This window comes from Vanellus vanellus (genome assembly GCF_965231255.1).
Source record: "Vanellus vanellus genome assembly, chromosome: Z".
In the NCBI taxonomy this organism is placed as follows: domain Eukaryota; kingdom Metazoa; phylum Chordata; class Aves; order Charadriiformes; family Charadriidae; genus Vanellus; species Vanellus vanellus.
The window spans coordinates 16,820,547-16,839,892 of NC_138908.1; the positions used below are offsets into that span (position 1 = coordinate 16,820,547).

The 19,346-nt window shown below is 39.4% G+C and overlaps 1 protein-coding gene across 1 annotated transcript in view; it reads right to left on the bottom strand.

Annotated features, from left to right (window-relative positions):
* Positions 1-19,262, bottom strand: part of BDP1 (BDP1 general transcription factor IIIB subunit) — a 58,290-nt gene extending 39,028 nt beyond the window's left edge. Inside the window, exons 1-14 of the mRNA XM_082497106.1 lie at positions 18,738-19,262; positions 15,059-15,611; positions 14,304-14,407; positions 13,244-13,303; positions 12,740-12,883; positions 11,718-11,851; positions 10,630-10,724; positions 8,707-8,761; positions 7,886-8,029; positions 5,953-6,234; positions 5,444-5,621; positions 4,260-4,419; positions 1,586-1,662; positions 26-170 (exon numbers count right to left, since the gene is read on the bottom strand). Of these exons, the coding sequence (XP_082353232.1) occupies positions 26-170; positions 1,586-1,662; positions 4,260-4,419; positions 5,444-5,621; positions 5,953-6,234; positions 7,886-8,029; positions 8,707-8,761; positions 10,630-10,724; positions 11,718-11,851; positions 12,740-12,883; positions 13,244-13,303; positions 14,304-14,407; positions 15,059-15,611; positions 18,738-18,907 (2,301 nt within the window). The 5' untranslated portion in view covers positions 18,908-19,262. The remainder of the gene's footprint in view (positions 1-25; positions 171-1,585; positions 1,663-4,259; positions 4,420-5,443; positions 5,622-5,952; positions 6,235-7,885; positions 8,030-8,706; positions 8,762-10,629; positions 10,725-11,717; positions 11,852-12,739; positions 12,884-13,243; positions 13,304-14,303; positions 14,408-15,058; positions 15,612-18,737) is intronic.
* Between the last annotated feature and the right edge of the window lie 84 nt (positions 19,263-19,346).

Sequence of the window (19,346 nt, forward strand, 5' to 3'; positions counted from 1 at the left end):
TTAAAGCAACCTTTCTCCTTCTGACCTTTTCATCTGTATTCACGAGGGTTGGAGAAGAAGCCTCAGCCTCCATTTTCTCTTGGCTAGCTGTTTCTCTCCTTCCAGATGATCTCACTAAATTGGGTTTAGGTCTTTGCAAGCGCCCTCTGTCTGCTGGCTTTTCCGTTTTCCTTATGATATAAAAAGAGGCGGTATATATTATTACCAAAGAGAAACTTAAGGTCTCATATGAATCAAGGTGTATTTCAAGAGCACCACAGACGGCATGGGTAATATAGCAAGACAGTAAACTGAAAAAAAATCATATTACGTCTTTCTGATACTGGAAGATATGATACTACTTAATGCAAAGAATGTCAAACACACCTTAATAACTTTGCCGGCTTTCAGTGGAATCTACTTATAAATATCTGAGGGAAGTATGTCTTGCTGTTAAATAAATAGGAATACCTCTTCTCCTAGGGATTCACAATTGATGTCAGTGTGAACAGGCTTACTGATTTCTATAGAAACAACAGAAATTTGCTCCAAAGTAGAGCAGATTTACTTTATATATAGAATTTTGCATCTTCCTCTCCTGTCCCTCCATTCCCTTTCATAGCTATTCCACTCATAGAACTATGAACTGCTGCTTTCAAACACCTTGTCCTACTGCCAACGTCTATACATTATTGAAGAATGGGTTATGTACATCGATCTCTGTGTCCTTAACCACTGCAATAGAGTGTCCTGGGATTCACACACTGTTTGACAGAGCCCTACAGCTTATCAGTAATCTTCAGATTGGGAACTACTTCCTTTTCTTACATTCCTCCTAGGACAGAACAAATAAGGCTTAGAAAGTCTTTACCGTAAGAGTGAGCTGCCCTTCAATAAGGGAAAGACAGAAGCACAAAAACCAATTTAACATTAACTAGTAGCCTATCCCTAAATCATCTTTACAAAATTATATCATGAAATAGGAAGTTGCTGATCACCCAAAAATGGAAACTTCAGGCACAGACTTGTTTAAACACCATTGCTCAGTTACAGCAATAAGTGTAAGAAATAGCCACAAAGATTAACTTCATAAAAGAGCACAGGTTAGACAGAGACATCTTGGATTATCTTCTAGAGAGGTGTCTTTTCTTAGACTCTTACGCTGAGTTCTAAAGAGCAACAGTTTCCAATTAGGAAGGTATCAATACACCATACATGGTGCGTGCAGCTGATAAGCTCTGATGGACAGCTGCAAATTCAAAGAATACAGTGAGGCCCTTTTACTAAAAAAAAAAAAACAAAACAAACAAACAAAACAACCCCCCCAAAAAACCCACATCTCATTCTTGCTGACTGTAGAGGGGCTAACTTTTTTCTAAGCTTAGTTAAATCTTCCCCCTCATTCGCATGTAACATCTTAATTCTTAGTCTAAGCATTGCTCCTCAGTAATCAAAATTTCTATCAAAAAACTTTGCGGAATCTTGAAAAAAGTTACCATGATCTACTGTCTAGTCCAAGCTACTATGGTCAATCAGAATTATATCCAAACTAAGTCAATGCAGGTTTAGCTCAAGTACCACTGCAAGGTAAAATAATTCTACTTACATGCTTTCAGACTGAGAATCACTTTCTGATGCACTCTGCTTTTCATCTAGTCTATGTAAGTCATGTATGTCTTTGTTCTGAATAAGGAAAAAAAAATGTTGTGGAAATTAAACGATAAATGTAGAAGAACGTTTTGCTGCAATGTAGAGAAAAGGAGAAAAAAGAACAGATTCACAGAATAGTTGAGGTTGGAAAGGACCTCCGGAGGTCACCTGGACCAACCCCCTTGCTCAAGCAGGGCCACCCAGAGTTGCTTGCCCAGGACTGTGTCCAGATGACTTTTGAACAGTGGCCAAGGATGGAGACTCCACAGTCTCTCTGGGTAACCTGTACCAGTTACCCTCACAGTGAAAAAGTACCTACTAGAGGGTACCTACTGTCTTTCAGTTTGTTCCCATTGCCTCTTGTCCTATCACTGAGCACCACTGGAAAGAACCTGTCTCTGTCCCCTTTGCACCCTCACTTTAGGTTTTTATATAGATATTGAAGAGATCCCCCCCAAGTGTTCTCTTCTCCAGGCTGAGTTGTCCTTACTCTTTCAGTCCTTCCTCATAGGAGAGATGCTTCAGTCCCTTCACCATCTTCATGGCCCTTTGACAGGCTATCTACAGTATGTCCATGTCTCTTGTACCAGGGAGCCGAGAACTGGTCACAGTACTGCAGGTATGGCCTCAGCAGCACTGAAGTGGGGGGGAGGGAGAGAGGGGAGAAAAGGACTACCCTCCCTCAACTTCTAATGCAGCCCAGGATACCATTAGTCTTTTTTTTCAGCCAGGGCATATTGTTGGCTCACGTTCAACTTGGTATCCACCAGGACCCCCAGGTCCTTTTCTACAAAGCGGTTTCCACCTGGGTGACTCCCAGCACATATTCACCTGGGGTTATCCCTCCCCAAGTGCAGCACTTTGCACTTCTTGTTCAACTTCAAGAGGTTCCCGTTAGCCCATTTCTTTGTCTTTTAATTGTATGAAGCTGATAACTGACTCCTTAGGCAGCATCAGCTATCATTACTAGTATTTAAATAATTTTCCTAGAAAGCACTGACCATCACTCTGAAAAAAAAAATTACAACACAGCAAATATTTTACAGAACCTATTTAGTGAATTATGGTAAAACCCCACTGCATAAAAACCATTATTTCTCTACTTTATCTATTCAATATTAATAGAATCATGTTTCACATCACTGGTTGGCTGAGTATCTCTAGTTTTAGGTCAATGATTATGTTTATAGACTTTTAAACTAAATAAACCACAACAGCCCAAGAGAATTACAACTGACATAAAAGGTCTTTTGAAATTGTCGGTTCTAGAGGTTATCAGGCTGTACGTCAGCCCGACAGCTTAGCTACTCAGGCTACTGACACCACCGTAACAGGCTGGTGTAGATAGTACATTGATTGCCGTTCAGTTCATTGATTTTTATACATATTATTCCAACTAATATCAGGAGATTGTATTGTTATAACATTTCCAACTACAGGCATTTAGTATTTGCCAAGATTGTAAGTAGCTGATTTTCCTTTAAGATTCAGACTTTTTTTTGGGTAACAGAATCTAAAATAAAGGCCAAAGGACAAATAATTTGCCAGTTACAATAGGGAAATACAAAGATTTAGACTTCCCTTACATCTTACCACAAACTTTAGCCACAAGATCATTCTTTGTCTTAGAAAGCACATGAGAAAGTAAATCATTCCATCTCAGCACAAGTCTTTAAACTTTATTAAGTTCCAAAAATGACAATGATGCAATGATAGAAGGATGATGAGAGGAATGAACTTTCTCTATATGAGGAGAAATGCAAGATCAGAACTCACCAGCTTGAAAACAATATTGTCAGAGAGAGGAAAAAGTAGCATTATAAACAAGAATAGCTTGGAGAAGATTAACAGGAACAGAACAATGGAAGTACAACCCATATTAAACAACCAGGCATCAGGCTTAAACCAAACCAAAGAATTTACTTTTTCAATTAAGTGAATAGTTAAAGGAATGAACTCTCAGCTGTAGTACGCAATTTATGACAAAGGTACACACAGATGTAAGAAAGCAACTAGAAAAACTCAAAAGTGAGGTGCGCCACAGGCTTCAAAAGAAGCCAGACACAATCACATGGAGTTTCTAAACTGCTGGACCTGATTAGAACATATCCAAACAAAGATCATTCAGTCTTGGTCCAGATTCTTGTATCTTTCCTGAAACACCTCATGGCAGCTAGTACCAGTGGACAAGAGTTTACACAGGTTTCCATTCTGAGGCAGCACAAACAACCCAATGTTCATCGTGCTCAAATCAGTTCCTACCATTGCACTAGTAAGTGTACGCCAGCAAAATCTTGCTCCAAGATTTTACTGTTGATATTGTGCTGCTTCACTTTCGAATAACTGAACTGTTCAGGTGCTTAAATTGTCTATGAGGTAAGCCAGGCATGCACAGTATGCCCTCTGAATAAATCTAGTATAATAGACAACGTATTAAAGCCAGCCAAATTGATAGCACTTAAATTTTGGTGAGGTTCTCAGGCTTGTTGTCTTTTTTCCACCTCATAGTAAAAACACCACAAAACCAACCAAAAAATGGCTTTGATTTACAAAAACACTTTTAATGGTAAAGAGGAAGAGGTAAAAAGGAAGACCTTAAGAAGTGAGAATTACATAAATAATAAAAATACCTTTGTTTCTCTAGTTTCTTCAGATTGTCTGTCTTTGCTGCTAATGTTTGAAACTGGTAACTCTGAAATCTGGCTTTCTTGTGATGCATCACCTCTAATATCTAGGGTTCTCAGTTTAGCAGATTCCATTTCTAGTGTAACATCATTGCTATCTTCAAAGCTGAAATCAATAAAAGCATACAAAAACATATATTAGTGTACTTTAATAAAAAAGCTGTTATAGTTTACAGATAGATCAACTTGCACAGAAAAATTATACAATTTTGACATTAAATAACTACATGTGTTTCAGAGAATCTGACAAGCTTTGATTGTATTTGCAGGATATGAGCTTTAAAACAACTTTCGTACTTTTGCAATACTATTAGAAGATGTTAAAACCCCATCTGAATATTCTAGATTAGACAGTTTTTTAAACAGACTTTACTAATATAAATATTGTATGCAGAAGCTATTTTTCCTCCGATCTTCTATAACAACCTATGTTGAGTTCACAAGACAAATACTGTTCCTTCATATTCTTCCAAAGAGGTATTAAAGCACATAAAAGTTCTGGGAATCTGTATGAAAGATCAAACAGTTACAATACAGCTAAATACAACATTAAGATGCAGAATTCTGAAGAACCAACAGCTTCATAATGACCTTTTAGATTTACCACTGTCTTGTATAACAAGTTTAATAAAACAAACATTTCCCTTCTCTGTAGTAAAAGAATGCCCAAAACTGAACCCAAAAGCTTGCCTCCAACACAGGTTTTGCACAAATAAAAGTCCAAACAACTTTTTTTTCCCACAAGAACCATCTTATTAAAAACAGATATAAATTCCAAGTGTATAGCAACACTACTTAGGCGACATTGCCAAGCAGTGCTATGAGAGAAATATTAGGAATTAGGATAAGCCAATAGCCTTCATTAACACCCTAAAAAAAAAAAGTGAAAGCCATTTTGGATGGGATTAATGTAAATTAATGTAAATTAAATCTGCAAGGGCAGCCATCAGGACAGAGATTATATTGAGACTGTAAATTACAAACAGCTTACTAAAACACAGGACAGTCCTTCAGAAACCAAAAACCTGCCCGTTTTATGCCATGTTAACATAATAAGCACTAATATATAAAACCAATATTAAAACTTTAAACAATTTTATTTTGCCTAAGCTTTCTATTGTAAAGATTACCTGCATAAATTGTCATCACTTTCTCCTTCCATTATGTCACCCACTGATAAACCGGATGTTGATCTCTCTTCCTCTGTAACAGCAGTCTCACCTTGTTTTCCTTCAATAACACTACCCAATTCTTCTCTACAGGCAGTATGACCATCATTCCTTGCATCACATACCATTTTTTTGTCTGCTAATGAATAAGAATTAAATCAATTTGGACATTCTGGGCAATATCTTATAATTCCAATTCTCACATCCTAGCTGCAGTGAAGCAAGAGTCAATTTAAAACAAAAAATCCCAGTAGAAAATGCTTAAGTATTAAGATTTATGAGAACTGTTCTCAGCAGAAATAAAATGTTTAGATTTAGTACGAAAACTGATTTTGAAAGGCATTGTTCCACAACCTCCCTAGGCAGTTCAGTGATACGAATCAAAATCCAACTTCTCATTTTTAAGTTTGTAAAGTCTTTATATAGAATTCATATTTGAACATTTGACAGTAAGCATTTTTTCCTCTTACTTTTCTTAGAGGATTTCTCTTCAGCAATTTTCGAAGGGACTGCCATTTCTTCTGAAAGATTCTCGACTTCCTGTTCAAGTTCATCTTTTCTCTTTTTTTTTCTCTTCTTCTTTGCTAATGCTGGCTCTAATGCAACCTGTTCTTCTCCCTGTTCAGAAATGCCTGAAGATTCCTCATTTTCTTTCTCAGCCATCACAGTATCTGCTTCTGTTTCCGCATCAGAAATTCTAGTTTCCTGAAGATCATCTTGATCATTAGCAGCTTCTGTGCTGGCAGCTTTTGCTATTGAGACAATATGGTTCCTGATTAATAGACTGATATTAATCAGTCTAGGAGCCATGAATCACAAACACATTTCCAGTAGCAACATCTTGTGAATTCATACATCACTGCCAATATCCTGCCAGGCATACGAGCCATGAGAAGTCAGTCACTGACTTAACAGAAAAGCTTCAGCATAGATTAACTTCAACACTAAAAGCAAAACACATTCTGTACATGGGACAACACCAGGGTAAAGTCAATATAGGATGTAATTTAGTATAGGATGCAATTTAGTAAATGTTCTTGTTCCTATACTTTTTAGCAGGTTATGCAGTCACTTTTGGATCCAGGAAAAACAGACATTGCTATTGCTGAAAAGAATTATTATATCTCTGCAGAAAAAGGTGATGATGGTTGCAGAAGTATGCCAGGGAGAAGTAATTTTGATCAATACATGTATTGTAGTTAATCATCCTTATTTATATAAGAAAGCGAATTATTAGCTAGATAATAATTCACAAGTTCTTTTCTGGGTTTAACAAGTTTCTAAAATTCTCCTCGCTCCCCTTTTCAGGACATTTTGTCTTGATCTTGTATTTACACAGAACATCAACCACCATGAACCTTTCCCTGCCCTTTTTATTATTCTTATATAAAATTGTTCCCCTATAATTAAGAAATCCAAAATGCAAGAGAAGTAGAAAAGCATACTCACATTGCTTTACAGATAAAGTACCTTTAATCTACCATTACAGTCTATGAGTAGAATTTCTATATGTAGCTGTAAGTCCTAATAGGTGGGATGTTTTACTTAATCAAATCTGAAATCAAGGCTATAGAAAAGCAGCAACTATGTTAATTTTAGGAATTAAACAGCGATGTTGCTTCCTAGCTAGCATCCCCTTTAAAAAGGTTGTTCACTTGTTTGTTCCACAACAACACTTAAAAGAAAAATGCTTCTTGTGGAACAAAGTGAAGTGACAAACAGTCACAAACAAGTGAACAAGCCGACAGAATTAGTAGAGAATTTATGAAATGGTGTCAGTGTAACTGTTCTTAATTTCAGCACATCTGTGAAAGGTCCTTTCACAGGTGCTGAGGTTATAAGGTACTATATGGTGATCAATAGTAATTAAACATAATCTTTATTCTTTATTTTGAACAGACCACAAAACAAAGACAACTTTTACAACATTCCTTCAAAGAATCACACCCTTCAGACTTAGGGAGTCTAACTAAAGGAGAAAGAGAACCCTTAAAAGGGTTTAAAATGTAAGAAAAATTTAAATTAAAACTCACAGAAGAGATTGCCAAAAATATGGGTTTGGGCCAAGAATTCTAAAAGTGAATTGGTTAGCAACTCATGGAGATTCTTATCAACTTTTAAATTAGAATATCCTGTTTAGAATACCAGTATTTCAGACTGTGAAAGATCACTCATCTCAGCATGGTCTCACATTCCCGCCCAGAGAAAACACACCTCAGGAAATTGGCTGCTACCAATTATTACCATCTTGCATATCAGTAAATTGTTATGCTATCAAGCCAAGATCCTCTTGCCCTGTCTGGAACAGAGAAGGAAAAGATTCCTTATGTGACTTTTCCTCTCCTAGCAACACACGACTGGCCAGTGCTCTGTAATGATATCTCAAACATTCTTTTGAAGTACCTTTTGGCTTCTTCCGAGGCCTTGATGGCTTCTTTGCCTTTGGCTTCTGGCCTTTAACAGTCTTTTGCTTCCTCTTTTCCTCATCTGCTAAGACCTTCTCAAGCAGCTGGGCAAAGAATTCAAAATCAAAGGGACGCTTTTCTTCTACCAGATTAAAGCAAAAAAAAAAAATTATTCGAAGTTGATAATTTTTCCAAGTGTCTGCTTTGTAAAATAATCAGTGGTACATGTTATTATACTAAAAAGCAAAGATTATATGAATTTAACCAGAGAATTGTTTTTGTAAACATTTTCTGTATCACTTGAGCAGGGACTAGAGTTGACATATATATGGATTACGGTAGCTTGGTTTTAAAAAACTGATAGTAAAAAGGTTAGAGTATTTAGTAATTTAAAAATTTACTAAGTGACAAATACACAAATTGTATCATAGTATCAAATAATGTATTAACATGCTGCTCTAGGACTTATATAGCTCATTCAAATAACACACAAAGCCTTTAAAGATTCTCAAAGCAGTTTACAGTAAGTAACTGTGCTACAAATTCTCATGAATCAGAATAATATAAACTTTCCTATATATATTCAGTTGAAGATTAATCTCCTTTATCAGACATACAGAAAGCCAGAAATTAAACCTAAAGATCTTTACTGTGAACCATGCTTGTTATAAAATCCTAAGATTCCCCAGCTTCTGAACTCACCTATAAAACTTCTCTTTACAATTAATTCAAGCAAGGCAGAGCACAAAAATTACCATGAAAAAAGATGACTACCGTTTAATGACTCATTGTAGGGTTGGGTACATTTACTTTACTTACTGAAAGCTTTGTCTATCCTCCATCCATTAGCTTTTTCCTCACGTTTGAACTTGTTCTAAAAGCAAAGGTACATTTGTGTTTTTCAGTAAGCAAGAAATGAAACAATATATTGTACAAAACAGCAGATCAAGGTAAACCTTCCTGAACACAACACAATTTTCTACCAACTAAAGTTGTTAAAACTTCCAAGCACACCCAGAGAAAACAAGTTTGTAATTAATTTTTAAATATAAAATCTGTCAGCAATAGATATCACCAGTCTTAATTTTTTATTATTTTCAATATCTTTGTCCTTACTTCCTTTCTAAGCAGGATTTGAAATATCAAAGATTTTCCCAGCTGGATACCACAAAAGAGGCAACACACAAGAATCTCACCAAACACCCAATTACGGATGTTAAGGAGATGACTGGTGACGGCCAACATTGCGCCTGACAAATATGGTGGCCTGCTACAAAGAGGTTTCAGTGTCGGTGGTAAGCAAAGAGCAGCTGACATCATCTACCTGGAATTGTGCGAAACATTTAACACTATGACATCCTGGTCTCCAAATTGGAGAGATGTGGATTTAATGGATGGAGCACTCGGTGTATAAAGAACTGCCTGGATAGTAACACTCAAAGAGTTGCAGTCAACAGCTCCATGTCCAAGAGGTGAGCAGTGACGAGCGGTGTTTCTCAGGGGTCGGTACTGGGACCAGTACTATTTAACATCTTTGTTGGCGACGTGGACAATGGGACCGAGTGCAGCCTCAGCAAGTTTGCCAACGACACCAGGCTGTATGGAGTGGTAGACACGCTGGAGGGAAGGGATGCCATCCAGAGGGACCTGGACAGGCTGGAGAGGTGGGCCGATGCCAACCTCATGAAGTTCAATAAGGCCAAGTGCAAGGTCCCGCACATGGGTCGGCGTAATCCCAAGCACAAATACAGGCTCGGCAGAGAATGGATTGAGGACAGCCCTGAGGATAAGGACTTGGGGATACTGATTGATGAGAAGCTCAACATGACCTGGCAATGCATGCTTGCAACCCAGAAAGCCAACTTTGCAGGCTGGCCTGCACCAAAAGAAACATGGCCAGCAAGTCAAGGGAGGTGATTCTGCCCCTCTACTGTGCTCTTGTGAGACCCCACCTGGAGTACTGCATCCAGCTCTGGGTCCCCCAACACAAGAAGGACATGGACCGGTTGGAGCAGGTCCAGCGGAGGGCCACAAAGATGACCAGAGGACTGGAGCACCTCTCCTATATGACAGGCTGAGAGAGTTGGGGTTGTTCAGCCTGGAGAAAAGAAGTTTTCAGGAAGACCTTATAGCAACTTTCCAGCACTTAAAGGGAGCCCACAGGAAAGCTGGGGAGAGACTCTTTACCAGGGAGTGCAGAGACAGCACGAGGGGTAATGGTTTTAAACTGAAAGAGGGTAGATTTAGATTAGATATTAGGAAGAAATTCTTTACTCTAAGGGTGGCGAGACACTGGAACAGGCTGTCCAGAGAAGTTGTGGATGTCCCATCCCTGGAGGTGTTCAAGGCCAGGCTGGATGGGGCTTTGAGCAACCAGGTCTAGTGGGAGGTGTCCTTGCCTATGGCAGGGGGGGTTGGAACCAGATGATCTTTAACGTCCCTTCCAACTCTAACCATTCTATGATTCTATGCTTAGCAGCATTCTTCAATTAAAATAAAATTGAGACAAACGGCATCTACATACGCTAGATTTACTAGATATGTTGTTTGGAATTCAACCCAGCGTATTAATGTTTCAGATACTTACTACCTCTTGGAAACAGTTACTAAAAAAGCATTGCTACAGAGCCAGTTCGCATCAAAATTATCAATACTAACAGAGGAATCACAGGAATAGGAAGTGAGAAACAGGAAAGTGAAAACAGATGTTTAATTGCTTTACTGAGGTGCTTTAATTTTTACCTTAATTTCTGCTCTGGCTCTATGAGGAAATAGCCGTCCAATCAAGGAGAAGTCTGTTCCTACCATACTGATAGCTAAAAAGAACATGTCTGTTTCTGAAGGTGAAGGGAAAAAGAAATAAAATAAATTACACACACAAGTATTTAATTAACCATCCTTCTTGCTCTCTAAAATAAAAACACTTTTCAAGCTTAATGCAACAAGATAGATAACTTTAAGGTTACCTACTGTGGCTGTAATTTCAGCTGGGCTGGAGTATGTGTGTTATTTCACCTAAGTACCTCTAGTAACATTTGTTCAATGAACTATTAACAGAAAGAACTATCTAACCTATTATAAAACTCCAGAATGTGAAATACCTTTTGTAAAGCTAGTAAATCAAACGTAACCAACTCCAAATTGCCAATGTTCATTTTTATTATGAACACAATGACAAACAGAAATCAGAAAAAAAAATGTGCAAAAATACCATCTCCATTATTGTTTGTTGACAGGAAAAGAGTGCATTCCAAAAGCAGCACAGTAAGCTAATTTATCCCCTCTACAGTTGTAATAAAACATTTCCAATTGTAAAAAGTCTTGTACAGTGTTGTCAGCCTAGAGATCAATTCACAGAGGGCATAATAAATAAAACCACCCACCCACTCATAAAACACAGCTGTCCACATGCATGAAATGACTACACATAGAGATGGCTCATAGAACTTATTCCTCCCCATGCTGGAAGAACCAAGTAAAGAAGCTGTTAAAAGATGCTAACTTCCATATAGACTGCAAATATCTCGATACTAGAATCCGAAATTACGCTTTTGATAAGGCAGACTAGCATTTCGACAGCATCTAAACATCCATGACAAAAAAATTCACAGGTAGTCTGGGTATTATAAGGCAATGAGTTTTTTAAAAATGCCGATTTTCACAGTAAACATCACAGCTCTGCTTGTTGTAAGAGTTTAAAGGGTTGAGACTATGTCACACATAAGTAGATCCATTTACCCACTGGAAATAAAAATTGTTGAGTACAAAGCATAGATGGTAAACTAAGATTTTTCTGCAGACTCAAAACTTGAAACCAAAAACATACTCACCTTTATTTGACCACGGTTTTGTGTAAAAACTTTTCCTGAAGCTGGAATATGTAGTAGTAGAGCCACGCTCAAAGATGGGATCATTTTCCTCTACAACACAAGGACCTTTTGTTCTTAGAACTTCTACAGTTAAACTGGAAAAGCAAATACAAAAAGAAACTTATCTGAAAATATTGCTAACAAGACACACAGTAGATATGTATAAGCCAGCTATTCAGATTTTTCTTGCCACAAGTCAGAGTTTATTAAACCTGATTAAGCAGTATAATTACATTAGCATGTATTTTAATGGAAGAGTGCAGCAAGAAATCATTATCCTACTCAGCCTGTGCAAGTAAATTTACTAAGATTTAAGACACAGGACAGACAGACATAATTAAATACCTTAAAAAAAAACAACTGTCTTTTTAATAGTTAAGAAAATTGTTTTGCAAAACCGCAAAAGCCTCTCCATATTCTTTTAGAATACTTTCAAATTCTTTTACCAGGACTTCTCTACCCTTACACCTTGGCCTAAATCTCATTTGGGGAACTCAATCATCTGATAATTTAATAGTTTAAAAATGCCATATTCTAAGCAGTTACTGAAAACACTGACAGCTGAAGAAAGCAGCAATGTGCAAGATGCAAAGCTGGAGCAAATCATACTGACAACTCAATAACAGTAAGCAGACACATACAACTGTTACATATGCAGCTTAACAAAAGAAGTTAACTAAACAGAAGATGTTCGGAAGTTTGAAAAACATTCAGTATTCATTCACTGTAATAAAATATGACTTATTCCTCTCTATCTCCTTCTCCAAAAGGATTTCTCATAAAGAGAGTTTGCCACTACTGAGATGCAGACAACTGCTGCTCATATTTTGCCACATTTTCACTGTTTCCTGAGCTAGGATAGCTCAACTCTCAACACATAAATACATTCATGCTTGTCCCCATCCAAAGTAACTGTTCTCTATTCACAAATTAAGCAGCAATGTAGCATATATTGTTCGTGACCCAGGCACAGAATTTGTTACCTTTCTTCATCCAGAATAATTGAACCATCTTCTGCTACTTTCACACGAGGAACTAGAAGTGGACCATCCTGACTTTCCTCCCCATTCTCTGCTTCTTCCTCCTCATCTTCCTCTTCATGATCAGGAGTACTTTTCTCTTCCTGTCTACAATTTTAACAGACCAAGGAAAAACATTACTTTTGTTAGTGTTTTGAATTGCTGCTTTGTGTGCCAGACATTCAATTTAATGAACCACCCTGCAATGCAACCTACCAGCAAGTTAGCTAATACATAAACTCTGGAATCTGCTTTTCATTCTATTGCAAAATGGAATAATCCAAAAACCTAATATTAAAAGCAAAATGCTATTTAACCACCCTCCCCTCCCAAATTACAATTCATTATAAATAAGGGCTGTTATTGAAACAGTAAGAGACCTATACTGTTAGTATTACCACACAAACATGGTTTCTGCCAACATCAGAGAACTTTTTGATTATAAGTACTTCCATCACCAAGACTTACTCTTTCATTTGACTCAGCGCAGAACTTTTTTCTGGTCTCTTTTCTTCTGCCAGTGAAGACCTAGAATTTTATGTAAAGCTAGAGATGAATGTTTGTACAGATGCATTTCTGCTTCATTCTATAAAACATGCTTTTAGTGGATATTGGACACAGAAACACAAAGGTTTTTTTCAATTCTTTATACCACATCTAGACTTGAGTCTAATCAAACAACCACCACTGCTTGATGAATTTTTCTTTTTTTTTTGTATAAGCAAGGACAAAAACAGGTATTTCAAGCACTTATCAGTTGTCAGGGTACAGGAAATGCGAGAGCATTTGGTTCATTACCTGCTTAAGTAAAAGCTTTATAACAGGGAAAGCAATAAATAAAACACACAAGCACACAAATATTAACAAGAAGGTGAGAACAGACAATAACAAAAAACTCATCTGCTACTGAGAGGAAGAACAGGTCTTGGATAGCTGTGCTTATGTCTATGTGATTCTTTTTGGTAGCTGCGGGAAAAAGGCCCTGCTCTGTCTGTGGGAGTCTGTGTAGCCAGCTGCATTAGTGTTCCCTGTCTATATGCACCTCTGGGATGCTCATTCAGCCTTGCTGCTGGTGAAACCTGTAAAAAGAACAGTAGCAGCTACATCCATCCAGGTGCAGTGGAGAGACCTCCTGGGTCTTGTAGTGCGTTTTGCACCTCAGCACCCAAGGAGAAGAAATGCTTAGCTTCTTGTAGTTTACTAGATTTGGCAGGAAGTCATAATTAAAAATTTAACAGGAACTAGCTAAAAAAAAGTAGAATTTCTATTACTCTGCATTAGTGCAGAGATAAATCAACACTGGGGACAGGGTCATGTTTTTATATTTCAACAAGTACACTAATCTCCACTCTCATTTCTGTATGAAGACTGAGTAGACATGAAAATGTCTAGAAGCATTTGTTACCATTGCAACAATACTGCATCTGTGCTAATATTCCAGATTTAAGCATTCTCATTTTCAAAATAATTAAACTGGTAGAAAAAGAAAAATAATTTAACCTAAGGAGAGACAAAAAGTCATACTTACTTCATAGGATTGTTTTCTGGCAGATAGTATATCAAGTCTCTCATAGTCATTTTAGAACGATCTGGTGGAGAACATCCTTCAATTATTGGAGGCCTGTGTTTCAACTGTTTCCATACAAAAAAAAAAAAAAAAAACAACTCTTAAATTCACCCTGAAAGTACTTTATATTTCACAAATGAATATTTTTCTTTGTTTATGAAGTACCACATTTGAGGAATTTTGTTATTTCCATCCCCTGCCCCCAACAACTGAATTAAATTTATCTTAAAAGTGTCCTTTTGTCAGAGAGGACACCACAGACCCTTAAGTGACTTACCCTCTCAGAGAAATTCAATACTTAGTACAAGTGAAAAGCTATTCAAAATCACAGAACTCAGTAAACAATCAAGTTGATGATATGAGAAACCCCAAATCCCATGCTTCTTATAGCACACTTCCCCACTGTATTACGAAATGTGAAACCTTTAAAATTGGAATGTTGGCTATAGTATAATAGCAGGTCTCAGGTCAAAAAGGCTTGTGGGTCTAATCAAATGAAAAGATACACAATTTCTCATGAAACTTATTAGGAGGTAACACAGTGCTATTACTGCTTGTAAACAGGCTAAACCCATACAGTGTTATGAGATATCAGAGACTATTAGCAGGAAGTGTCTGATGGTCATCAGAAAACACTACTGCAAAGAGATAGTGTATGTTAGGTGAATCACATGTCTTTGCCCTTCACAGATCAGCACTGCTCAACACAGGCCTACCATCCGCTCTTTCTTCAGCTCTTCTTTAAGCATTTCTCTTAACTTCCGAGCTTTGAGGATCCTTTCACGGTCAGAACATGTTCGTTTCTCTTTTATGGGAGCCGGTTTCATAGGCAGCTTTTCCTCCTGTGTTCCTGATCTTTCCTGTGCTGGTCTCTCCTTGAGTGGGGAGGGTACATTTTTCTGCAAGGTATCATCATTTCTTTGAGCAGCTACACCTACAGTTTGCTCTTTGTTCAGTGATTTTTTTAGTGGCGAAAACTGTGGCACTTGTGGCACAGGTGTTTTCTTTTCAGGCAGCATGGGAGACTTCAAAGAGCTTTCAACATTACTCTTTTCTGATGGAGAGGAATCCTTCTGAAGTGAAGCATTGCCATCAGGAGTCTGCGATGCTCGCCTTTGCAGTTTTGACACAGAACGTTGAGCAGATGAAGGTCCAGCTCTGGGTTTGACAAGATTGGGCATGGTAGAGATCCGTTTTCTTCTCTGTGTAGGCATCTCTGCAGGTTTACTAGCTTCTCCAGCATCATTTGAGCTATTAGCCTTGTCATCGCTGTAAAATTTAAAAGAGTATTCTGAAATACTTTACAGTGACAGATTTGTGACTCTTTCTTTCAAGATATATTTATGCACCAACCAATATAAACGTAGTGCTACATAAAAACAGAATTATATACAAGAAGCCACACTAGAACCAACCTGCAGCTGGTAATTCCTCATAAACTAATCAGCTGTAAGACCTGGTATATTACTTTCCAATATTAATTAATACTAATTAACTTTATGGCTACAAGCTAGTTGACCAATAATGCCAAAATCACATGCTTCTTCCCACCCCCCTGCTTTTTTGGAAAGCTCTCTACTTTCAGCTGGGAATACCAAACACCATAATACAATGAAGCTTTATAAAAAATAACCCATGTAACATAGGTCATATATTAAAAGCATGTTAATAAAGCTATATGCAACAATTAGTTTGATGATTTTTATTACAATCAATCTAAACACTCCTCTTACATGCTTACAAGTAGATTATATGTAAACTGTGAATTAAAAAAAAAAAAAACTCAGCAGCAAACCAGACTGCTGTTATTCTACTGCTCACACTTATCACATCAGAAGTAGCCTTTTAGAGACAACAACTTCTGGCTTCCCTGGAAAGCCTTCTATTTAAGTATTTTTCCATCCCTTACGCAGAAATAATTTTCAAAGTGCAAGCAAAATTGCCAACCATTATGATCTTCCTAAATCTGCAGACTCCTCCAGTGCTTGGCTCCTTGGCTGCTGCTCACAGTAAGACTGCAGCAGAATTACAACTGAGTCATAAAGAGGTTTCTTGATTTTACATTGGAACTATGCCTTGTTTCTGTACCTAGGGACAACCTCACCCATGGTTCATTAAGCCACCTTCCAAAAAAAGTCAGAACCATATGCCTTTGAAGGAATATAAGAAAAGCATAAACACAAAGTGAAACTTTTTCATATCCTCTCCAGTTACTATCTGTGACTCAGGCAAATGCTACAGATTATGTTCTTGTATTTAACAGCGTTGCAGATTTTTCTGAACCAACTTTTCCCACACTGTGAGTTCATATACATTTTTACAACACAGAACATCCCTCAGCAAGTTCAGCAGCCTTACTACATGATGCCTGTCTGTGCGTTTTGAATGAGATCCTTGCAAGTTTCATTCAACATCCTCTGGTTTTTACATAGCAAGAGACAGTGGAAAGTAATTCTTCATTCATCTTGTCCATACCACCTGTGTTTTGTGGAGTTTTTAATCAGTGTCACATCAGATTTCTGAATAAATACCATTTAGCAGCAACTGTATTTAAAAAAAATAAATCATCTTATGCTCAGAGAATTTCCTCTTCCCTGATAATCAACAAAACCCTTTCAGCATTTAGAAAAGAAAACAAAGGAAAGTAACTGACACTACAGATACAGGTTTGAGCAGCTATGAAGGTTGAGCAGCCTTAGGTTGGAAGGATAAATATGCAAGATGTTCTCACATTTGCCTTTACTTTTCTTGCAGACCACACAACAAATACATTGTGCCTTATGTCACCAATTACTGCACTCAGGAAATCAGATTGTGTGACTTCCCTCAAATCCACTGTTCCTGAATCTACAGACACCCAGGTGGCCAACCTTTAAAATGCATCATCTAGAGACAGCTCTCCAAAAAGCTAGTACTGTCTACACTGCAATAAATCCCTAGGCCTGCTCTCTCCTATTTTGTGGCTATACAGCTTTAAAAACAATCAAAAACTTTAAGACCCAGCTATTCAGTGGAATTTAGGCTGACCAAATGGAGGCAAGAAGGGAGCAGCTCTCACACGTGCCTTTTCTACTTGCTTCCAGGACTAAAAGTCCCTTGAGTCTCCTAGGAGTCTTATGTTGGATACTACCTTCTCCCTCCAGGTAACCTGTGTAACATCACAGTACTCCAGTGATCCACGTGTCTCTTCATCCTTTTCCAAACCTGCACTTCTCCAAAGAAGGTCTTTCCTAGCCACATCCCACACATTTCACTGCACTGGCAAACTGAAGAGATTTGTACACTACATTCAACATGAACAGCTTCCATCAAACAGTCTTAAATTTAATATAACTACTGTACTTTTTCTTTAAAACACCAGGATGTGGTTTTGTGGATTTGTATACTTGGGTATTTTCCGCATTTATTGAGGAAAATATTTTATGAGCCTGTTACTTCATACAATGGTTTAGGTTGGAAGGCACCTTGAAGATCATCTAGTTCCAACCCCCCTGCCATAGGCAGGGACACCTCCCACTAGACCAGGTTGCTCAAAGCCCCATCCAGCCTGGCCTTGAACACCTCCAAGGATGGAGCTTCAACAGCTTCTCTGGGCAACCTGTTCCAGTGCCTTACCACCCTCAAAATGAAAAAATTCTTCCTAATATCTAATCTAAATCTACCCTCTTCCAGTTTAACGCCATTCCCCCTCATCCTATCACTACACGCCCTTGTAAAGAGACAATGGGGAGGTCCTGAAGGACTGGTCCTTGGATCAACCTCACTATGCATTTCCATTGCAACAAAAACCACTTAAAAGATTAAACAATCAAAAAGGAAAAAGCCAGAAAGTTCTCCCTCACTAATGCATGAAGAAGTGAATACAAAACAGGAAGCACATAAAGAATGCAAACCCAAAGTCCGTCAGTTAGGGAGTGCAAAGAATTTTTGCTGCACGCAGCCAATTGGAGCTCCCTGCTGCTGCAGTGCCAGAAAAACTGAGTCTTGGACCACACTCGGCCCCTGCAGTCTTCACTTATATATTATTTCAAGCACCTGCAGTGCAACCGCAGTAAAGAAATGGAGGTTTTGCTTAGCTTGCAAATGCGTCAAACGCTCAGTTGTCCGATGACACAATTTCAGCAGATCTTCATGACGATACTACTCCAAACAAAAGCAGGGAAAACCTGGAGGTGCCAGGCTGTGACAACAAGCGTTGCTGGAGGGCCTCCCACCACTACAGCCCCAGGGGCTTCCCAAGGGCGGCAGGGACGGGTCCGTCCACCTCCCCACACCCGTCTCGTTCACGGGGATCCACGGCCGGGCGGTGGCAGTGGCCGGGGCCAGAGGAACCCCGCGGCACGGCCCACCGCCCTCCCCACACCCTGGCTACCGCGGGGCCCCGGCAAGACTCACCTCTTGGTCCGCCGCGCGGCCGGTGGGGGCTCGGCCGCCGCTCCCTCTGCTCCGGCAGCCGCCGGGGAGCCCGAGCCCTGAGGCTCCGGGTCGGCCGCGCCGCTGACGCCGACGCCCCTGCCCACGGGTGGCACATTGGGCCGCACGTTGAGACGGGCCCGGCGGAACATGGCGCCGACGGCCCGCTGCGGGCGCTGGGGCAGAAGGCGCGCGCCCGCCCGCCCGCGAGCTCGGCGTCAGCGGCGCGCGTCCCGGTAACGCCGCGAGCGCGGCTGCCTCGCCTCACGGCATGACACCCGGCGCCCCTCGCGACGTCATCAGCGCGCGGTGGCAGGAAGAGGAGAGGCAAAAGGCAGCGCTAAAAATAAGGCCTCCTCTGACGGGGGAGGCCCACGCAAAGCCGGAACGGGCACGCAGCGCCCAAAGAAAGCAGCAAACTGCTTTGGGGTGGGGTTGTGTTTTTTTAACTCTCCTCGGCGATTTCTTTTTCCGCGTGGTTCCGGACGAACAGTCACGTCGTCTGACGTAGCGGAGACGGAAGAGGCCACTGCTCCCCTCAGAGGCCACCGCCCACCCCCCTACTTCCCCCAGCAGCGCGCAGCCCGCTGA